Source organism: Rhinolophus ferrumequinum, chromosome 25, assembly GCF_004115265.2.
Source record: "Rhinolophus ferrumequinum isolate MPI-CBG mRhiFer1 chromosome 25, mRhiFer1_v1.p, whole genome shotgun sequence".
Classification (NCBI taxonomy): domain Eukaryota; kingdom Metazoa; phylum Chordata; class Mammalia; order Chiroptera; family Rhinolophidae; genus Rhinolophus; species Rhinolophus ferrumequinum.
In genome coordinates this window covers 23,470,070-23,491,174 of record NC_046308.1, presented here as the reverse complement: position 1 = coordinate 23,491,174, position 21,105 = coordinate 23,470,070, and the positions used below count along the sequence as shown (strand labels likewise).

General features: G+C 54.2%; 1 protein-coding gene across 3 annotated transcripts in view; it reads right to left on the bottom strand.

Annotated features, from left to right (window-relative positions):
* Window positions 1-21,105, bottom strand: part of SMPD4 (sphingomyelin phosphodiesterase 4) — a 22,326-nt gene extending 1,221 nt beyond the window's left edge. The window contains exons 1-20 of one of the 3 annotated variants that reach the window (XM_033097620.1): window positions 20,986-21,105; window positions 20,450-20,590; window positions 18,654-18,737; window positions 17,132-17,218; window positions 16,095-16,237; window positions 15,875-15,950; window positions 15,183-15,291; window positions 15,027-15,079; window positions 14,316-14,467; window positions 11,797-11,929; window positions 9,411-9,482; window positions 6,426-6,512; window positions 3,794-3,939; window positions 3,055-3,145; window positions 2,706-2,806; window positions 1,951-2,114; window positions 1,352-1,557; window positions 775-1,008; window positions 382-513; window positions 71-199 (exon numbers count right to left, since the gene is read on the bottom strand). In XM_033097620.1, the coding sequence (XP_032953511.1) occupies window positions 71-199; window positions 382-513; window positions 775-1,008; window positions 1,352-1,557; window positions 1,951-2,114; window positions 2,706-2,806; window positions 3,055-3,145; window positions 3,794-3,939; window positions 6,426-6,512; window positions 9,411-9,482; window positions 11,797-11,929; window positions 14,316-14,467; window positions 15,027-15,079; window positions 15,183-15,291; window positions 15,875-15,950; window positions 16,095-16,237; window positions 17,132-17,218; window positions 18,654-18,692 (2,154 nt within the window). In that variant the 5' untranslated portion in view covers window positions 18,693-18,737; window positions 20,450-20,590; window positions 20,986-21,105. The remainder of the gene's footprint in view (window positions 1-70; window positions 200-381; window positions 514-774; window positions 1,009-1,351; window positions 1,558-1,950; window positions 2,115-2,705; window positions 2,807-3,054; window positions 3,146-3,793; window positions 3,940-6,425; window positions 6,513-9,410; window positions 9,483-11,796; window positions 11,930-14,315; window positions 14,468-15,026; window positions 15,080-15,182; window positions 15,292-15,874; window positions 15,951-16,094; window positions 16,238-17,131; window positions 17,219-18,653; window positions 18,738-20,449; window positions 20,591-20,985) is intronic. The other 2 variants (XM_033097618.1, XM_033097619.1) reach the window with 2 other exon arrangements.

The window sequence follows — 21,105 nt, the reverse complement described above, 5'->3', positions numbered from 1 at the left end:
CAGCCAGCCCTCCCCAAGGCCGCAGGAAGGCAAGGGTGTGAGGCGGGCTGTGGCCCGCCTGCCCACGCACCCGGTGGTTGATGGCCGAGGAGAGCCGGAAGAGCACGCGGACCAGGCCGGGGATCTCATAGCTCCGGATTGGCTGTAGCTCCGAGTCCCCCTGGTACTCGATTTCAAACCTCCGCAGCCCGTTGATGACCTGGAAGCAGGAGCGGTGAGCCCCGCTGAGACCCAGGCCATGGGAGTCCAGCAAACACACCTCTGCACACGACTTAGCGGCGCCATCTCTGCTTACGGCCAATGGGGACAGGCCAGCAGGACCACCAGCTGTGCTGCTCGGAAAGCCCCGGGGAGCCAGGCCCTTTGGGACGCGGGCCTTACCTGGTACCGGCCCAGGGGTGTGAGGATGAGTCCGTCCTCACCCACAATGCAATCCGGGAGCTGCTTCTTTCCATTCTCATCCTGAGTTGTCCCCAAGGCAAGTGTGAGCTGGGCGAGCTGGGCCTCACTGAGCTGTCAGAGAGAAAACTACCTGCTTTTAGTTTCCAGGTGAAGGGAGGACACTGGTCTTCATCGCCCTGGGCCTCTACAGTGATAAGGATGGGACCCAGACATGACGTCTCAGGCACAGCCTGCATCTCCCACAGGATGAGCCCAGGAGCCCGTGAGGCAGGACCCACATCGGGTCCTGGCCTGTGGCCAGTCTTGGGCTGGGCAAGGAGGTGAGGGGCAGGGGACTGAACCCTGGGGAGGGGACCGGCCCCCGGCTCGTACTCGGAACATCTGGCCCAGGTACTCCAGGGCCTTCTCCAGGTACTCATCCGTCTTGCGGACGCTGTCCTGCCCCATCTCGTCCAGGTCGTTAGTTGAGTACGAGCTGTTTGTGTCCGAGGGGTAGAAGCCCAGCCATGACAGAAAGGGGCGGCCGGCTGCGCTCTCCCCATACTGGTCAGAGATGGACTTGGCGGTCTGCTTGGCCTGCGTGATGAGCTGAGCCAGGCGCAAGACCTGTAGGACAGGTGAGAGGTCAGACGGCTCTGGTGGGGCCAACTCACGGCATTCAGCCACCAAAAGAACAGTGGGCAGTCCTGGCGGAAGCGCCGAAGGCCAGAGGGGGCGACTTTCACATTATGAAGCCTTTTAAAGACTAAGATGCATGTTTTAAATGTGGAAAATTTCCAACAAACACTGCCTTTATTATCAGAAAGAAATGAGACTTTCCTGAACAAAAAAGGGGAGGAGAGAAGTACCATCCACAACGCACGATCTTCCTGTCTTTCCCCAAATCTGTGCACCCGCCCTGGCTCACTGCCCCAGAAGTTCAGGACGGCCCTGTGGCCTAACCACTCACCAGCGTCCGCACCTCTGGCCCAAACATCGGGGTGTACTTGCAGTCCTGGCCCTCCAGGCTGTAGACGTGGCTCTTCACCTTGAAGGAGGTGTCGGTGACGGCCGGTGGCCACGATGACAGGAAGCTGCCCGTGAATGTGGGAGCCGTGAAGAAGCGGTGCTGGCGGTGGGGGATGACAAGTTCGGGCTCCAGGAACAGCTGCTCACCTGGAAGGCAGGACACAAGTCGCTTTGGCTTTCCAGGACACAAAATACCCAGTCGCTGCTGGCAGGCCGCCTGAGCGCCTCTGCGGTTTTCGACGGGCCGTGATGGTAGGCACAGGGGCCCAGGTCCTCATGGTCCTGGAGCCCCTGCCAGTCTCAACAGGAAGGCCGACGTTCACCAGGAGGAAACAAGAGAAGCTAACACCCAAACAAAGCTGGCGAAGACAAAAGCAGGCCAGGGACCAAGCTCGCCCGATGCCACCACCAGCAGTGACCGGGGGGACGCAGCTGAGAGCACTGCTTCCCCGCCTGCCAGGCCCCCCACAAGCCCGTGAGGCACATGCAGGGTCCGTGGGTCCCTCTCTAAGTGCTGCTTCCCACTGGCTACGGGCTTACCTTTCTGGATCATCTCAGCCAGGTTGGGCTGGGCAAAGACTTTGGCCACTCGGAACACCATGAGCGCGTTCTTGGGGCTGACCAGGTCAGTGCGCAGTGCCCGGCTCAGGAAGCCCACGAACAGCTTGGTGTACATCAGCAGGTTCTCCTGCACAAAGGGTGCCCTGGGGACCGGGCAGCAGGTCAGGGGCCAGGCCTTCCGAGTGGGCAAGGCCACACGGGTCCTCACACCCACTGCCCCCCCACTGTCCCCAGCCATGACCACACGGAGGCGTCTAGAATGGTGGCTGAGGAGGTCTGGGGGTGGCAGGGGAGGAAGCAGGACGGGAAGAGACCTAGGCCCCTTGAGGACAAGGGGTCGTCCCCAGGAAGAGGCCCTTTCTGAGAGGAACAAAGCCAGGTGGTCCAGGAACCAGGGGGCTGCACAGGAGAAGGCAGTCAGAGAGGAGGTACAGACAGAAGCCTGGAAGCCGGCTGGGAGATGTGGGGCGGCGTGGCAGCTGCTGAGAGGGCTGGTGAAGAAGGGTCAAGGGGTGGTTTGAGGGTGGGAGTGAACATACATCTGAGTGAGATGATAACCGCAAGGGGACAGACGGGAAGAGGGTGATGCGTTATTGCTTTGGGAAACCAATCCCAGGGCCCAGGTAAGACACAGCAGGGTCAAGGAAGGTCAGCCAGGTCCCCACTCTGCAGGAGCAGAGCCCTTGGAGGCCCCCAAGCAGGTCCCCTGAGGGAGGCCAGGTGCTGCGGCTTACCATCTCTCTGACACGCAGCGGGCCTGGCCGTCGCTGCTCTGAGCCTGCTTCTCAGGTGCGTACCTCCAGGGCTGCAGGTAGCTTAGCCACATCTCCAGGACCTGGTGAGACGTGTGCACACAGGTGGCCTATGGCGGGCAGGCAGCTCGGGGGAGCAGGGGTGCGTCCCTAGCTGCGGGGCTTTGCTCTGCTGGGGAGGGCAGGGGTGTCTCCAGGTTCTGGCTTCTTCCTACACTCCTGAGAGGACATGGGGGGCTTAGCGCACCCCTACGATGTTTAACTCTCTTACTATCCCTTCAGAAGCGGGGCCAAGTGCAGCTAAGTGAGGTGTGACAGGACTGACACTCACAGCTCTGAATGATGCGTCTAGGGGCCAGTGGCCGAAGCAGTGCTGCAGGAAGAGGTAGAGCTTCTGCTGGACAAACCTCGGGATGGCGGCCCTGCAGGAGAGGGGGTGGGTCACCTCAAAGGAGAGCCCAATGGCTCCCACTGCAAGGGTTAGCTCTGCCAGGGGAAGCGCTGGGCACCCCCAGGGGGTGAGCCCCATTCTTCAGAGGTAGAAAACCAAGGTTCAGAGAGGTTAGGGAATGTTCCTAGGACACACAGCATGCACGTGGCTGATCCAATGTGGCTCCTGCACGCTCGTCAGCTTGGTTCACCTACCAACCCAGCCTGAGGAGGGGCCGAGGGAGGGGGCAGCATAGAGCGCAGTCTCCCGTGACAAATGAGCCATTCAACTGCAAAGGTACTCCTAGCCCCCTGGCTTTCCTGCCTGCCACTGGGGAGAAAGGGACCAGAGGGAGCAGCAAGGTGGGGCCTCTCCCTGGCCAGCCTGGCTTTTCCACTGGAGGGAAAAGCCATGGCAGGTGTAACAGCAGCTGGGCAGCCCCCACCCACCTCCGGGCCGGGTTGGAGGGGAGGAGGGGATGAGGTGACTTCCCACCAGCCCGCCCTACAGAGGCCCCCCACGCCTCTGCTCGCCTGGCCCTCACTCCCTGGGAAAGGCCACTGTGGGCAACACGTGTGCAGAGGACAAAGCGGGAGCAGGCGGGCCGGGCACGCAGCCCTGAACGCAGCCCTGGACTCACCGTTTGAACTCCTCCAGGGGGCTGGTGGCGTGAGAGTGGGCAGAGGGAGAGACTTGCTCCGGCTTCAGGCTGTTGGAAAAGGCGTGTAGATGCTTGAGCAGCAGACGCACCACCAGCACGTGCTCCTCGGTGGGTGTGAACGACTCCTAAGGTGAAGAGGGGTGTAGCTTCAGGACCCAGGTCCTTCTGAGCAGGAACCCCCAGGTCTGACCACATCCCCCCCCAGGATGCATGGGCCGAGCTGGGAGTGGGACTACCTGGCGCCCCACCCATGCCTGGCACTCGCAGGTAAGCCTGGCACTGCTGGATATGAGACCAGCAAAGAGTGGTGAAGCCTGTGCGGTGCACCGTGGGGCAGCTGCTAGAAGAAGGCAAGTCTGCTAAGTGTGCTGCAAAGGCCTTTTTTGCACCTTCTGGGGATGACGTGAGTCAGTGCTGCCCATCCAGGTCCCCAGGACTCACTTCCTCGCCAGTCAGAGGACACGGAATGGGGGTGGGCAGGCCGCCATCCCCCCTGGGACCTGGACTCGGGGCCTCCACCTGCTCAGACAGCTCCCCGGACCCCACAGCTTCCCCTTTTCAATTGAACCACTCCGCAGTTCTCCTCCCGCTGAAAGCCCACCCTTCCACCTGCTCCCCTTCCCGGACACAGCCCTTCCTCCACGGCTAATGGACCTGTGGTCAGCACAACCCCCAAGACAACACCCTCAAGAGCCGAGCTTTGGGTTCAGAGTCCTTGTAGGCTCTCTGAGAGCCAGACCTGAGAGAAAGCCTGTTTGCCGGCTGTGCAGGGACAGAATGCACAGAGGAGCACCGCGTGGCAGAGGGCACATGGGAAGGCAGGATCCACTGGCCTCCGTTCCGACTGTCGGGACTGACATACTCCTCTCCCCACACTCACCCCCAGCCCTCTGCAGACTCAACAAACTTGTTGCAAGAGCTCTTGGCAACCTCATCCCAACCCGAGCAGCTGAGGCTGGTGCAGGCCACGCTTCCTGTCCCGACACGGACCTCCCAGGGGCAGAGGAAGCCGGCCCACAGCGCAATCCTAGCAGCTTCCCTGCCACGGAAATGCCTCCACAGGCGCAGGCCATCGCCCACAGGTCACTATGTTTAGGGATGGCTCGTGGGGCAAAAGGTAACTTTCTTCTGCTTATCTGTATTTTTAAGTCTTTCCACAATGAATCTGCATTGTTCTGAAGAAAAAAGCATGAGCTATTTTAATAATAATAGAAGATTAGCCGGGCCTCCTGTCAGGCCGTAACTCCCTGCTGAGAGCCCCCCCTTTCTCATTCCTGGCTCCTTACCCTACTTGGACACCCTCCCTTGGCAGAGAGAGCACCAACAGGGCAACGGAGACCCCCAGCCCCATCGCGCCCCAGTCTTCCTGGTGTTTCAGGAGAGCCAGGCTCCCTGCCACAGGCCCCAGCAATCACACGGTAACACCCTCGGCTACCTTCCCTCGAGGTTTGTCAAGCCAAACTTCTTTTCTTCCAACTCCTCACTCTCCTGAGCCAAAGCCCCACAGGAGCCTGTGGCCACCGCTGTAGGCGGCCTCCTCCACCTTTGAAGGATTCCTGAAGCCCTTTCCAGGGCTCTCAACCCTCCTCCTGTGGAGTAAATGCAGCCAGATGTTTCTCTAGGGACCCTGCTCTTAACCAAGTGAGACCTTCCCCAGTGGAGGCTGGAGCAGCACCTACTTTTGTGTTTGGCTGGTCTATGCTAGACCTTCTGGAACATTCTCTTCTTCCCTCCTCACTGCAGCTGCTACTTCAGAGCAGGAACCCCACTGTGTGCTGCACTCATCATCCCACCCCAGCAAAACAAGATTTCTCGCCTTGTGCTCAAATTCAAGTTCAATGTTGCGTGCTCCCGCCGAGGGTGAAATGGACAGGTCCCTGGCTGTGAGCATGGCTCCAGACACTTTTCCACAGTTTCTGCCCAGACTTCCTGCCTTAGCTCATAAATCAGTGAACTATGAGACTCCATCAGCTCTGAAGCAGCCTACAGGTCTGAACTCCACTTTGCTGACCTCGAATCTGTCCCAGTGTTCATTTCTGCCTAAGCAGACCACAGTCTCCATGAGGTCACAGCCCACTCTGGTCCACCTCTCGAGGAACCCACAAGTCCACAAGAGGCTGGGCTCGTAGAAGGCCAAGCTCCGGGTCACCCAGGGACCGACAGCCTCTCCAGGCTGGGGAGTTGAGCCCCAACGTAGGCTCAAGTGGGTAGAACCACTCATAAGCCCCAGGGCTTCTGCGTCCTCAGTCACTTACTGAGCACCAGGCTTACACTGTGGGGTGAGTCGGGCCACTGCAAAGGCAGCAGTATTTCAATCCCTTGAACCAGGGCCAAGCATGGAGCCCCTGCAACATCCAAGAAATTGTGACACCTCGGCTGGCTTGAGGCGTGGCCAGGCAGATTTGGTGACCTCACAGACAGCCAGGATCGTGTGCTGCACTCTATGCCACATGGCCAGGCCGCCCCGCAACCCCCAGGATCTTGCTCTGTGTGGAACGGGTCTCTGTAGCAGCCCCAGCGGGCCCCCAGCTTTACCACTGCACTGACATGAACTCTGTGGCTTACACCACGGGGCAGGGGTGAAACGGAACAGATGGAGAGCAGCCAGTACTTGGTAGGCGTGGAGGGCCTGGAGGCTGGGTTGGGCAGGGCCGTGGAGGGCGCTGGAGACACTGAGTCGGTAGTGCAGAACCTCCAGCTGAGACAACAAAACATAGAAGCCGGACAGGGTGGAGGAGGGGGAGGGAAAGGAGAGTGGGAGAGAAAAATAGAGTGAGAGCCCAGAAGTAAGGAGAAAAAAAAAAAAAAAGAAAAGAAAAGCACGTCAGTGACAATCCGAACCATCACAGCCCAGCAACCTCAGGCCAGTGAGCCACCAGCCTCTCTGCAGCCCAGACCAAGCCCCTGCTGGTGGTACCTGCCAGGCCCCAGAGGGCCACACAGACCCCAGGTTACCTGGGAGGGCCCCTCCATGTCGCTGGGGCCTGACGGCCTCTCTAGCTCCCTGAGGTCAGCCCGACTCACTTTCCTTCCAGAGGATCCTGCTTGCCCCTGACCCCGAGGCACCCCGTGTGCAGTACGTGCGTGCAGTGGCCCTGTAGGGGCCCTGCGGCCTCGCTGGGACGCACTGCCAGCCACCACGGCCCTGGAGGCCCGAGGCTCAGGAAAGAAACCTGAGGAGCCAGTTCTAAATAGAGGCCTCTCTAGAGCTAGGCCCCAGGAAAGAAAAATACGTAATTTATTGGACTTCCCTGGGCTGTGTGAAGGAGAAATTTACTAGCACAATTGCCAAGATCTAATCAGTGTCTTGTCCTGATGGGGGCTGCTTCCCAAAGGCAGCAGAAGTGAGCATAGGCTCAGCCCACTGGGCCCTGTTGGGCACCCTCCACACTCCACATTCTGGAAATGGTTACAGGAGGCACAAACACTCCTCGGTTCTAATTCTGGGAAAACCAGCCTCTACCTCCCCAGGATCTCCATCCCCTAGGGCCATACCTCCCTCCCCAGCACCATGCTTCACACAGGAGACGTCAGAACGCACGTGCCAGACTCCAAGGAGACAGGCAGAGCCAGAGACACGCGGAGCAGGGGTGGGAAAGAGCACAGCCAGAAGGCACTGGCCATTGACAGCCTTCCTCTGGGCCGACCCTGGGCTCAGCTGCAGCTCTGAGCGAGGAATCAGGGCACACACGGTTCTCCCAGTGGGTACCCTGCTCTGGCCTGCGGGAACACAGGGCAGGCCCCACAGCAGCCTGCGGAGCTGTGGCCATCCTTACCGCCCCTTCAGAGGCCCCACTCAGCACGCTGGGTAGAGTGGAGGCCAGGCCTCCAGGGAGCGAGCATGCCCTCTGAACCCAGCCCAGCCACGGACGCACTGGGGGACTTCCAGGAGGTACACTTCCTGAATCCCTACAATCAGGAACACGTGACCCCAAGCCTATGCTGGGACCTCCAAGGATTTCTGTGTGGTGTGGTGCAGAGTGGGCCTGGATACCCCACAAGGAGGCTCAGATGAAGCAGACCTCCACGGCGGTCTCGCCCAGCTTCCCACACACCCAGTTTTCTCAGCTTTTGGTTTTCTGCTTCAACAGGAAGCAAAGGGCAGAACCTCAATAGCACCCGGTGTGGACTTCACAATCACCCGCCGCTGCCAGCCATTCTGAGCAGCTCTCACCCACCGTGGTCTGGCCAAGAGGAAGCAAACAGTGGGCAGAAAGGGAAGGCGCCCTTGCACTAGCAGGGATAGCCCACCACCCCTTCCCTGTGTGGACTCAGAATCCTCACAGGTGACAGACAGCCCCGAGGGCCTTTGCGGCTCGAAGATCTGCTAAAAATGACAGTGCGCGTGCTTCCACTGGCTCGGCAGACAGCGTGAGCAGACAAGGAAGGCAATGCAGCGAAGTGGCCTACGCCTCTACAGGATCAAGCCACAGGCAAAGGGGCCAAGTGAGCCTCCCAGGACCCCACGGGGAAGCCTGGCCCCCTGACCACTGTGCACCGGCCAGGAACATGCAGTGGGTCTGCTCTGGAAGCAGCACGGGCAGTGCAACGCTGTGTAACACGAGAGGCCCAGCCCAGGATGGACCCCTGTCCTGGTCCTGCTCCTCCCCGTTCTGTATGACAACCAGGACAGGGATCTGGGGCACCCTGCCCTTTAAAAGAGCAGCGGTGGGAGGGATGTACCCCAAGCCTCCACCCGGCAGAGCACTGGGGCCACGGAAATGGTTGCTAAGACTCTGCAACATGAGCAGAACTCTCACATCTCCCCAGAATCACAGAACAAAAGTTACAGGCCGCCGTTCTCCATTTTTAGAAAACCCAGAGATCCTTAATTATTAAAGAAGCCCACGAGAATTCTGTCTGGCAGTGAGTGACAAAAGCAAAGTTTAAGGAGCCAACTGGTGTACAGAAGCCGCGTGTTGCAGTCTCATGGCGTGTGACACTAAGTGCCCCTCCCACCTCTTCCTAACTGGACAGAACTGTTCTACCCTGACGACTCCAGTGGTGGGGCCCTGGGGATGGCAAACCCTGGAGGGTGCTGGGGTCTCAGCCACCTCCACACTCTGCACACAAGTGAGTGAGCGGGGAAAGCGAGGAAGAGAAGGAGGAGACAGGCCAGGCCACGGGCAGAAGCGTGTCAGACCCCACCCACCACAAAGCTTGCCGATGCTCTGGAGGTGGTGGAGGGCAGCGTGGGCACCTGGGAGGCTGGGGCCTGCGGGTGGCGCCCTCAGCAGGAAAGCAGGAGGCACTGTGATGGCAAAGGAGACAGACCCAGACATGACTCCCAGAGGCCTCAGCGGCTCCCCGACCCCGGAGCAGGAGCTCCACCACCTCATCACTTCCTGCTGCCAGGAAGGGGGTCTCTGGAAGCAGCTCGGGAGGACCCCAGGGAGGACAGGCCTCCAGCCATCAGGGTGCGAGCCCACCAGAGAACAAACCCACCTGCTATTCAGAATCTGAGTGAAGGGTGATGGTGGGTGTCCGTTTCCCACCATCCAGCCCTTGAAAACTAACTGACATCAAGGACAAGCAGTAGTTTAACCAGGTCGACCAGGGCCAGGGCAGGAGATGGAAAGAAAAGCTGGCCACATACCTTGGCATGAGGCGACTGCATTTTTTGGTACATCTCCAAGGAATAATGATGAAGCCACATTTCAACAAAAACCTGCAAAAGAGAATCAGTTGGTCCAATGATTGAACAAGAGTGTGAAGACCAGTAAATAGGGGAAAGGAGTGTCTTTTCAACAAATGCTGCTGGGAAAATAGGATATCCGCATGCAAATGAATGAAGCTGGGCCCTCACCTTCCAGCATAAACAAAAAATAACTCAAAATGGATCACAGAATTAAATGGAAGAACTAAAACGATAAAAATCTTAGAAGAAAGCATGGGGGAAAACCTTTACGACATTGGACTTGGCAATGATTTCTTAAATATGACTCCAAAAGCACAGGCAACAAAGGAAAAACAGACAAATTGGACTTCATGAAAATGAAAAACTTTTGTGCAACAAAAGACACTACTGACAGAGTAAAAAGGCAACCCATAGAATGGGGGAAAATATTTGCAAATCATGTATCTGATAAGGGATTACTATGCAGAATATACAGAGAATGCCTAAAACTCAACAACAACAACAAAAGCAACCCAATTCAAAAATAGGCAAAGGACTTAAACAGACATTTCTCCAAAGAAGATAGATAAATAGCCAGTAAGGACACGAAAAGATGCTCAATACCACTAATCATTAGAGCAACACAAATCAGAATCACAACAAGATACCCACTCATATCCATTGGAATGGATATAATTAAAAAACAGAAAATAACGAGTGTTGGTGAGGACGAAGAGAAATCAGAACCTTTGTGCACTGTTGGTGGAAATGTAAAATGGTACAGCCACGGTGGACAACAGTATGGTTGTTTCTCAAAAAATTAAAGCATTACCATCTAGTCCAGCAATTCCACTTCTAGGTAAATACCTAAAAGAATTGAAAGCTGGGTCTCGAAGAGTTATTGGCACAGCCACGTTCATAGCAGCATCATTCACAATAGCCAGAGGTGGAAGCAACCCAGGTGTCCATTGACGGATGAATGGATAAACAAATGTGATATTCACACACAATGGAATATTAAGCTTTAAAGAAGAAGGAAATTCTGACACATGCTACAACATGGATGAACTCTGAAGACTCGCTAAGCTAAACGAAATCAGTCAGTCATAAAAATATAATACCCCATGATTCCACTTATATAGGCACCTACAGTAGTCAAATTCATCAAGTAGCACTGTGGCTGCCAGGAGGGGGAAATGAGGCATTGTGCAATGGGTACATAGTTTCAATGTTGTAAGATATAAAAAAGTTCTGGAGATCCATTACAACAATGTAAATAGACTCAACACCACTAAATTGTACACTTTAAAATGGTTAAGATGGTAAATTTTGTTATGTGTATTTTACCACAATTCAGGGGAAAAAAAAAGAAAAAAGAAAAAAGAAAAAAGAAAAAAAGGGCGCTAGCGTTTTAGTGCAGGAAACAACCCTCAGTTCTGTCCTGCAAGCCCACCTTGGTCACCTGCCTCCCAGGCCAGCGGAGCCCAGGACCCACATTAGCGGGGAGCCGTCTGAAGCACCCTGTTCTGTGAACAGGGAAGATGACTCCAGCTGGTCCACTTCCCAGTGCTGCTGTGACAATAATATGGAAGCCTCTAAAAACACAGCAACCCACATGCCAAGAGTTACGTGCAAGGTGGGAGCGACAGAATCCCACCTGATCCACATTCCAGGCTGTCAACAAGCAACGCTTATGCTGACCAACTCAGGCCCAGAATCTTGCGTCAAAACCACTGAACCTCACGCTCCAAGGCGTGCTCAGAAGACAGTCAGACCTGGGAGGTGGGCAGTGCTGCACTGTGGGAGTGAGCCAGCCCAGGCCGGCAGGAGAGGCTGGAGCTGCACGCGGGCAGACAAGGGGCCCTGCCACCTCCCCTCTACATCCCGACACGGAAGGGCTGGGCTGCCTGCTGACCAAGGCGAAGGCTCTGAAGGTCCTCTCCATTCAGTATCATAGATGTGCTGCTGGGGCAGCGTTTAATATCCACACCAGCGATCATGGGAAACATCTCCAACCACGTGGGAGTGGGTCAGAGAGGTGGGGTGGGTTGGGGCAGTGGGAGCTTTTACACGGATCTACTGGAAACTACAGGATTGGGCAGCAATTACATCACCATGAGGAAAACAAAATAACTCTGTGGACAGGGAATCCTGGGATGAAAACACTGTCAATGACATACAGGTTAGACAGGTGGGTAAATTTCTTCTTGTCTGTTTTCTCAATGTCAGAGAAGGAAAATACTAAATTTATTATAGAACTGTCCCCCGGCTGAGGACAGTCTTTAGGCCTCTGCCTCATGAGGTGGAAGGTGGCTGAGCAGTTTATTTTAAAATGGAAGCCGAGAAGAGCTGTCTCAGCTCTCACCTGGAGCAGAGTTTCTGACCGCCAGATCTCGTGGGAGGCAGGGTCTGCATTCACGGATGTCTGATGAGAGATATGTCTCTTCAGGAGGCTGGTGTGGTGGAGGCCGTAGGAGGCAAAAGGCATGGCTGGTGTCCTGCGTGAGACACAGAAACAGGCCTTCGTTAGGGGCTCCCACTGGCATAGCCAGGGGCAATCTGGACATCAAAATCAATGACCGCAATAACAATTACAACCCACTGAGTCATACAGCAACCCCCCAGTCCATGTTGATATATATGAATAAGTAGGGAGAGAATGCTCACTAACAAACACAGAAGTGATGAAATTAAATCATCACTTGGCAACCAGCCTCTTAATAACTGATTTGGCCAAGGATCGTCAACGGATGCTACCACTAGTGGTAAGTGCATAGTCTCCGCATATCTTCCCATTAAGTCCCCCTTGTTCATTAATTTAGGCATGAAGTATTTATTTAATTTTATAGTAGGAAAACCTGGCCAACGCCCTCTTAGCCCAGTGATCAAGCTAATGTCACCAGAAATGGGGCACACGGACACCATGGGTCACCGCTGCAGTGCCACTGCCAACAATGCCCAACCTGGGTCTAATCAGGGAAACACCCTGAGCCCCCAGGTCCAGGGTATTCTGCACACAGTGGCTGCACGCGTCAAAGGTGCCTGCAGGGGTCTAGAGAGACAACTGCATGCAGTAAGTCACCCTGCGCTGGACCCCAACAGGGTAACAGCCATTCGGGGGGTAGCTGGTGAAACCCGAGTGGGGTCTGAGAATTAGATGGTCGCCTTGTAGCAAAACTAACTCCCTGATTTGGACAGAAGTACTGTGGTTACTTCTATGAGGGAGAGCGCACTCACCTTTAGGAAACACTCTGAAATATTAAGCGATAAGGGGCACCGTGTCTATAACTTACTCAAAAGGCCCAGAAAAAAAAGATACAAATAAACAGAGAGCGGATAAAACAATTCGGAAATCTGAGTGAAAGGTCTATGGCGGTTCCCTGTGTTATGCGTAGCAACTTTTCTGTAAATCTAAAATTATATGTAAAAACAAGCAAACAAAATTGGGCCCAGAAAACCACTTGGCAGCTGCAATATGCCTTTGAGAGGGGGTGAATCTGCCCCCTTCCGAGTCCCCCACCTCTTCCTTTCAATCCTCTTTCCTTGGGGGCATTTGTCCATACATGTGCGCTTGGGGAAGTGGCATGGCACGTGCCAGATGTGGGGTGGGCCAGCAAGTGCAGGAAAGAGCCTGACCACAGCTTCCCAGGAAAGGAGTTGGGCCAGTGAGGTGGGGTGGGGGATATAGAGGAGAACAAGAGGCAGCTGTTGGGACAGGAGGGTCTTCTGGGGAGAGTCGGCTAAGAGACCCCAGGTTTAATTTAAGGTCCACCAAAACCCCAGTTCACCTTGGGGCCGAGGCTGGCCACACACTCCCCTTCTGCACAGTCCAGCCTGTCCCTTCGCCCCAGGGGCTCTGGCTCAGGACAAGACCTCGTCCTGGAGCTCAGATTCCCACTACAGTCCTGTATTGCATGACATGTTAGTTAATGATGGACCACATACATCACGGTGGTCTCATTAAGATTATAATGAAGCTGAGAAATTCCTTTTGCAGAGCGACATCTTAGAGCAACACTACATGATGTTTAAAGATAAATTTAGTAGCTAAGTATGCAGTATTTATAAACCCTACAAGAGCATACGGTCACGTCCCCGGCCTTCACATTTACTCCTACTCACTCACGGACTCACCCAGAGCGACTTCCGGTCCTGTCAGCTTCAGCCCGGTAAGGGCTCTATCTCGGCATGTCATGTTTCTCTTTTATACTGTATTTGTACTGTACTTTTTCTATATTTAGATACACAAATACTATTACGTTACAACCGCCTCCAGTATTCAATAGAGTAACATGCCTTACAGGTTTGTAGCCCGGGAGCAATCGTCTCAGTTTGCGTGCACTCTGTGATGGTTGCACAATGACGAAATCACCTAATGACACGGTTCTCAGGACACATCCCCATCATACGTGATCCACACACAACTGCATTCCTATTCCTCCACGACCTTCCAGGACCTGCCTACAAGTCCTTGCTCTCCGGAAGCATCAGCCTAGCGCCATCAGTTGGCCGTCAGCTTCACGTCCCCCTCCACCCCGCTCACCACCCTCAGTGCAGGCTGGGTGCTGCGCACGGGAAGAGCTGCAATGGGCAGAGCACAGCCCGTTCCCATAGCAGAGCCACGCGGCTGCAGGATCTGACTACTTCAGCCAGTGAATATCAAAACAGACGCCCTCCTCAGTTTGTGCCAGGGCAGCTGGGGTTGGGGAATCTTAGGCATAACAAAAACTGGGGAACCCTGGACAAAGAGTAACACCACTGTCCCGTGAGCAATGCCCATTGACCAGGCCACTTCCTCGTGGAAGAGCCAGGGCTTAACAGCTAGTGGCAGACATGGGCCACCTCAGGCACTGGCGAAAGGCCAGGATAGCCGGAGAGCCTTACCTGGGAGCTGGTGAGGGACTGGTCCCCCCCAGACTGGAGGAGAGTGGGGGGAGCACATTGCCTTCTGTGGGCAGGAACCACGACAGGTACCTGTCCACCAGGATGAAATAGGCACAGTCTGAAGTACGGACGTGGAGGGTCCCGGAGAGTGGCTGGAAAATGAAACTTGAGTTAATATGTGGCTGTGGGTACCACCCCAGGCTGCTGACCCCAGCAATCACACAGAAGCCCTGGGATGCGAGCTGTATCCCCAAGGCTGGCACACGAGCAACGAGGGCAGTGCCAGGAGAAAAGTTCCCACCACAGAGAGCCTGAATGGACCCTTAGTCCTGCCCCGCATGAGAAACCCCAGGGCCCCTCCACCCCGACTCCATGACCAGCAAGCACCTCCTGTGGAAAGCCCCACCGACCGCCACATGGAGTTCCTAGAGCAGCCCACATGGCCTGCCAAGTCTGCCCACCAGTCTGTTGTCCTAACTGCCCTAAGATGGCCTGAAGAACAAAGGCTAGAGGAGGAAGGACAGGAGGACCCAAAGAAATGACGCAGGAAGGGAAAAGGAGAAATGGAAGACAAAGAAAGCCTGGCAGCTGGCTCCCAGGCAAATCCCAAGCTCCCCCAGCTGCATGAAAACAATAGCCCTGGGCCACGGCCCCACCCTCCATGGAGGTCTCCAGTAAAGCAAACTCTGCTCAGAGGCATCCCTTTGGTACCTTTTGAGTGATGAGGCTCAAAGCAAAGAAGAACATGTAATATTCAAACGGATCTGAAGGCAGCGTTAGGGGGGAAATGACAGTGTCATTGAACCACCCCCCAGTTCCATGCTCGCCACCCCCAGCCTCGCTACCCATAGGGCCAGCAAAGGATACTGAGGGCCAGGTTTAGGCCGAGGCCCCCGGCAGGGGGGAACTGGACCTTGTTGTGGTACAAAGGGCTGTCAGGGAGCACACGCTCCTGGATGGACGCCTTCACGGGGCCCTGTGGAGAGAGAAGGCGGGCTTGAGGGCTGGCTCCGGCGTGGTGCCCGCCCTAGTGCTGCCCGCCCTACACGTGGGGCGGCCCTTTGGGAAGGCTGCTGAGGACGAGACCAGCACACAGACCCTGCCCGTGTGAACAGTGCTATCCTCCGTGTAGCAGTTCAGCAAAAGAGCCTTCATTTAGAACCTCTCATTTCATTCTCATAAAGGATGCAAACAGCAAGGGCAGCTGCTGTGCACATTTCTGAGCCCAACCAGGCACCTGATGAATCCCATCTCCTCTGCTTCTCACACCCACTGAGCAAGTCACCCTTTGCAACCAATCTCATGGCCCCGCCTGCTACTCAGCCAGGAGCAAACAAGGCAGCATGGCACCTTCCCCACAGGCAGAGTTTGGAATGACCTTTAAAAAAAGTAACCGTGGGATTTCCACTTTGTGAGCCTCCTTGGCCCTGAATAGATAGCACGGCGTTCTCCTGCCCACTGTCATAGCCACTCCGAGCCCCTGCCCACCTACCACCACTGCAGCCGCTGTTTGGGCCTCTCTGCCCCAAGCACAGCTCTCACCACCACGGCTTACTTACGGGCAGGTAGGAGACAGGAAACTCAAACTTATAGTCTTCAGCTTGAAGTTTATAAACCAACTTCATCATTGGGCCACTAAACATGAAATTAAACCAACAAAAACAGGGCAAATGAACTGCAAACCATCTTGCTTTGTTTCTTAACTTTGAGAAATACAGTGATTTAAAAATGGGATCACCAGAGGAAGCATCCAGCCCCTCAGGTGGCAAACCTACCTACCCAGGGTCTAGAAATTCCATCGCAATGCTGTACTCGACAGGGCTCACACGTCCCTGTAAGCAGCGAAGGTTCCAGCCGAGGAGGACGCCATCCAAGCTGCCGAAGATGCTCTCTACCAGCCATGGGAAGATAGCGTGCAGCTCCTGAAACAGTGCACCGGTGAGCCTCGTGGCCGGCTCCGAGGGCAGTGCCCACTGCCCGGCTGTGTGCTATGGGCCTCCCACCCCAGCTCCCATCCCGCGCCACGAGCTACCCACCTCCCTCGCTGGCCCTGACCTCTGAGGCTGTTACTCTCTGGTTCAGAGGCCCCCAGGACTAACCCGGCACCCACAGGCAACCTGGCACAGCAGTGCCAACAGGAGCGGCAGCTTTGGATTCTTTCGTTGTGGTTCCGTGGCATACCGAGTAATATTGCTTTATACCTGGGCCACTTCATAAATAAGTCAGCTTATTTAAAATGTTTTTTAAAAAATGTCACCAACTCCTGATCTGAGGAGAGCTTTCTTAAAAAGGGTGGCAACAATTCTTTCTCAGAGTGAGCCCTTGAAACTGAGATTTACTGTCATTTGGTAGTAGCTCCTGTCCAAGCTGGCTTCTTGAACGTACCTACATTTACTACTTGACAATTCCGGCTGTGATGTCAATACCGGTTTTCAGTATTTATATCAAGGTTTTTCAACTTTGGCGCTGTTGCCATTTTAGGCTGAACACACTTCTTTGTTGTGAGGGCTGCATTGTGGGCTGGTTACCAGCATGCCTGGCGTCTACCCACTCGATGCCAGTAGCACTAGCTATGTGACAACTAAAAATGTCCCTAGACATTGCCAGGCATCCCATGTGTGACAGAGCAGCCATGGTTGAGAACTCTCCGCCTACATGTTCATACGTTTAAATTTAGTGTCCCTAAATGCAACAGTCACAATGCCAGGTAAGGTTTCTGCGCAGGGCAGTGCTCAGAGGTGGGAACCAGGGTCTGTCATACCATTTTTCAAGGAATGCATGAGACATACCCCGAAGACACGCTAGCAAAGCTGTACCTTTGCTGGAAAATCCTCAATGACTTTAACCAAATCTTGGCACCGCTGTGCAAAGGGCTTATTTATAGAGTCAGCTTTCAGGCTAGCCTAGGAGAAGAAACCGAAACAATCATGAGCATAGTTGCCGTGTAGCTTTTGATAGTCCAGCTCTAGTCAAACAGAAATCCAAGTGACAGGCGGGACTGACATACACAGCCCTGGCCTGACTCCACGGTACCTCACATATCAGGTCATGCGTGTGTCAGTGGCCTAAAGGATGACACTAGAACAGAGGCCAGGGTCCCATGCTCTCTAGACCAGTAATTGTCAGGCTTGCTTCCCATAACCCTCTGCCAGGCATGTCCCGTTACCTCAAAGGACTGCACGTTATCAGAATAACACTGACTTCTGCCTGATCCCCAGCAGAGGGTCAGCCCCGGATCCTGGAGAGGCCCCTATTGTGTAGGGCTCCCCTCAGAGACCACAGAGGGCTCACCAAATGCGTTTGCGTGAACTGGAAATTCCCACATGACTGACCACCCATTACTTATACCCCTGTGAACCTCAGTGAGCATGCCCAATAAAATGAGGGTGTCATTTGTTGTCAGTTCAGCCATTAACCAAGATGTCTTTTATTCAGTAGAAAATGAACCTGCTGAACCTTCATTACCTTAAGAAAGAAGTAGGCTAAAAACTACAGACAGCTTCGGCCAAGTGCTGACACAAATTATGACGTCAACGGAGCGGCCAGGAAGCATTCATGACGAGAACTAAGGAAATCCACCTGAGGTCATGGGGTGTAAGGAAAGCATGTGTGTATCCTGAGACTAAAGGAAGAAAATAAGCCTCTGCCCAAATGGATGAAGAGTAAGAGGAAATGCTAGAATTTAACCAAGAGGGCTTTGCCCGAGGATATCTAAGGCCTGGCTTATGTCTAAACGAAGGTGGAGTACACGGGGGCCCAGTCAGAGGCAGAGACGTGGGCTGTTTAGGCCATAGGTAGGATCTGCTGACTCTAGAGGGTGCAGGGAGGAAGAATGTTTCAGTTAAGTGTTTATAAAAAGTATCTTGGGAAATGAAATTTGAAACTTTCACCATTGATATCTGCCACACGCTTAACTTCTCAGCATCACGTTTAATACTTAAAATACAGTCCTGGTTGCCCAAGGCATAGCAGTGTCCCTTCGTCTTTCACTGATGACTGTTATGATTACACTTTTGTGTAAGCATTTACAAGACATAAAAATATGAATGTACATCCTTTTCACTTGCTCCTCCCCAGGCCCTGAGAAACAGGGAAAATGGCATTTGAATCAACTTGTCTCAGAGAAGAGAAAACCAGGATTCAGTGACGGAGTAAACCCAAGGTCCTGCAGAGGCAGAGTCAAGCCTAAGGGTTTCATCCCCAAGCCAAGTGTGACTTCCATCACATGCCCTCAAAAACAACCACTGGAAAGTTCTTCAAGTCAATGGAAAGAAGTCTCAAGTCTCTCAGCTTAGAACTATCACCACACTGACACTCCCGCGGGCCGTTGATGTTTACCAGTAGGAAGCTGGGCTGCTGCAGGTACGGGAACGCCATAGCAGCCTCCCGGGGAGAGGTGAAGACGGCCGTCTTAGGAAACCACTGTGGAAAAGCAGAGACAAAATCTCAACAGCTGCCAAACAACAGAATACTGCATTGTTTCAGTGTTCTGAGAAAATCTATATATCTCAACATACACTGCACTGCCACATTCCATGTTTTGTACAAATGCTGTTCTCACGCAGTCCACAGTGGCCAGCTTCGGAGCCAAGGGTGCGGTGAGAAATCCTTGGTAACACATGGCAATGCTTATATAGCACTTGCAATGTGTCAGATCTGGTTCTAAGGACTCTCCATATAGTTCTCGGTGGTAGGCAGAATTCTAAAGATTGCCCTCCAAGGTGCCTGTCCCTGGTTATTCTATCGAACATTCATCTAGGTAGTGCTGTGAAGGGATTTTGCAGACACAATTAAAATCTCAAGTTGTCGACCATAAGACACAGAGCAGTCCTGGCTGACAGCCAGCAAGGAAACGAGGACTTTAGTTCTTCAGCTCCAAAGAACTAGATTTTGACAACAACCTGGCTAAGCTTGGAAGCAGATTCGTTCCGAGAGTCTCCAGATAAGAACAAAGCTGGTCAATCACTATATTGTACACCTAAAATTAATATAACCGATATAAGACTGTACACCAACTACATGTAAATTTTAAAAAATTGAAAAAGAAAAGCTGTAAAGGGGGGGAGGGCAAAGCCAGCTAACACCTTGACTTTAGCCTTGCGGGACCCTAAGCAGAGAACCCAGCCACGCCTGCACTCCCGACTATATAACTGTGAGATAATAAATGAAGTTTTAAGCTGCTATGTTCATTGAGCAAGAATAGAAAATACATCCTCACAACAACCCGACAAGGTCAGTACAGATGAAGAAATGGAGAGAGAGCAAAGGCACCTCACTTACTCTCACCCAGCTGGCAAGTGGCAGAACCAACATTCAAGTACACAGACCTCTCCATAAATCTCTCGCAGAGACAGGTGGATAAGTCTCCTCTATGTTACCTGTACTCTCTGACAATGAAGCGGGGTGGGGTGGGATGAGCGAGCTCTGCCAAGGGAGCCTTTGACTGGGCCCTCAGAAAATCAGGGGGAGCTCTCCAGATTCCTGCCTCTCTGCCCAGCCAGGTCAAAAACTGAAAATAACCAGACTTAGACTGAGCAGAGAGAAAGCATGCCTAGTCCCACCAATGGGTTACCGATGGCTTTCCTGGCACAGTCCTGTTCACCCACAGCCCAAGTAAGACGCACTGAGGTGGAACTGACAGCTTATGTGGATGGAGAGAGGCTGGGTGCAAGGAGGCTGTGTAGGCAATTGAGGGGTTGACAGGAGCTGCGCATCTCTGCCACTTGGCGATATAAACACCTCCCAGGTTTTTTCCAACTCTTAACTAGCTATCAGTTTGTTTTAAGACTTAACACAAATGAAATGCCTCCGTCCTGAACCAAATGTTTCTGAGAACTCTTCCAAAATGATCAAAGCACCATAAAATCCTGAACTGTTTGCAAAGGGCAGAGCTTTAGATAGGAGGAGGTGAGTACCTCCTTGCTCAGAGGAAGCTTGCATGGGGCAGTGGCTGAGGGGATGAAGCCAGAGGTGCCAAAGCAGGGTCTTTCCAAGGGAGGGCAGTGCCTCTAACACGCTGTTCTCTGACCCTGCCATGGCCAGCCTCCCCCATCATGCCCTTCCGCGCTGAGCACCCAGTGTTTGCTGCATCCCGCCGCGTCAACAGCCACTTTACTCAGGAGCTGCTTGCGGACCTTGTTTTGGGGTTTCTTCCAGGAGAGGCAGCCAGCCCTCTGTCAACGCCGATCACGTCAAGCAAATCACCCTACTGCCAAGGCCTCCCTCTAGCAGCTCTGAGAAGCAGGGCTTGCTCCCATTTGTTGGTCACAATTGTCCTGTGAAGAAAACATCAAGATCCCCATATCACAGATGAGGAAACTGAGGCTCGGAAAAAATCGAGCCACACCGGAAGGCTTGGGCCGGAACCCACACGGCTCTTCCTCCTAGACGGCTTGTTAGGTCCAAAGCCCAACTTTTAACTCGAAGCTCTCCTTCTTCCAACTCGTTCAATGAACGTTAACCAAGCACCTACCGGGATGAGGTGTGCGAGCCGCGCGGTAAGGTGGCATAAGGACGCAGCCTGGGCCCTCGGCCACCCCGCCGGCCGGGTCTGGGGCAGAGCCGCCCAGACCCGGCCCAGGGCTCGCGGAGGAACGGAGCCGGCTTGGGCGGAGGTTCGGAAAGGATGCCGGGACACGGGACCGTCCCGCGCGCGGCTCCCGTCACTCACCTGTGGGATGCTTAGCGTCGCTTCTCTCAGAGACTGAGGCCACCATTTGGATATCCGGCGCCGATATGTCGTCATCAAGCTGCGCGTGGCGTCACACCCCCGGGCCTGGCGGGAAACTCG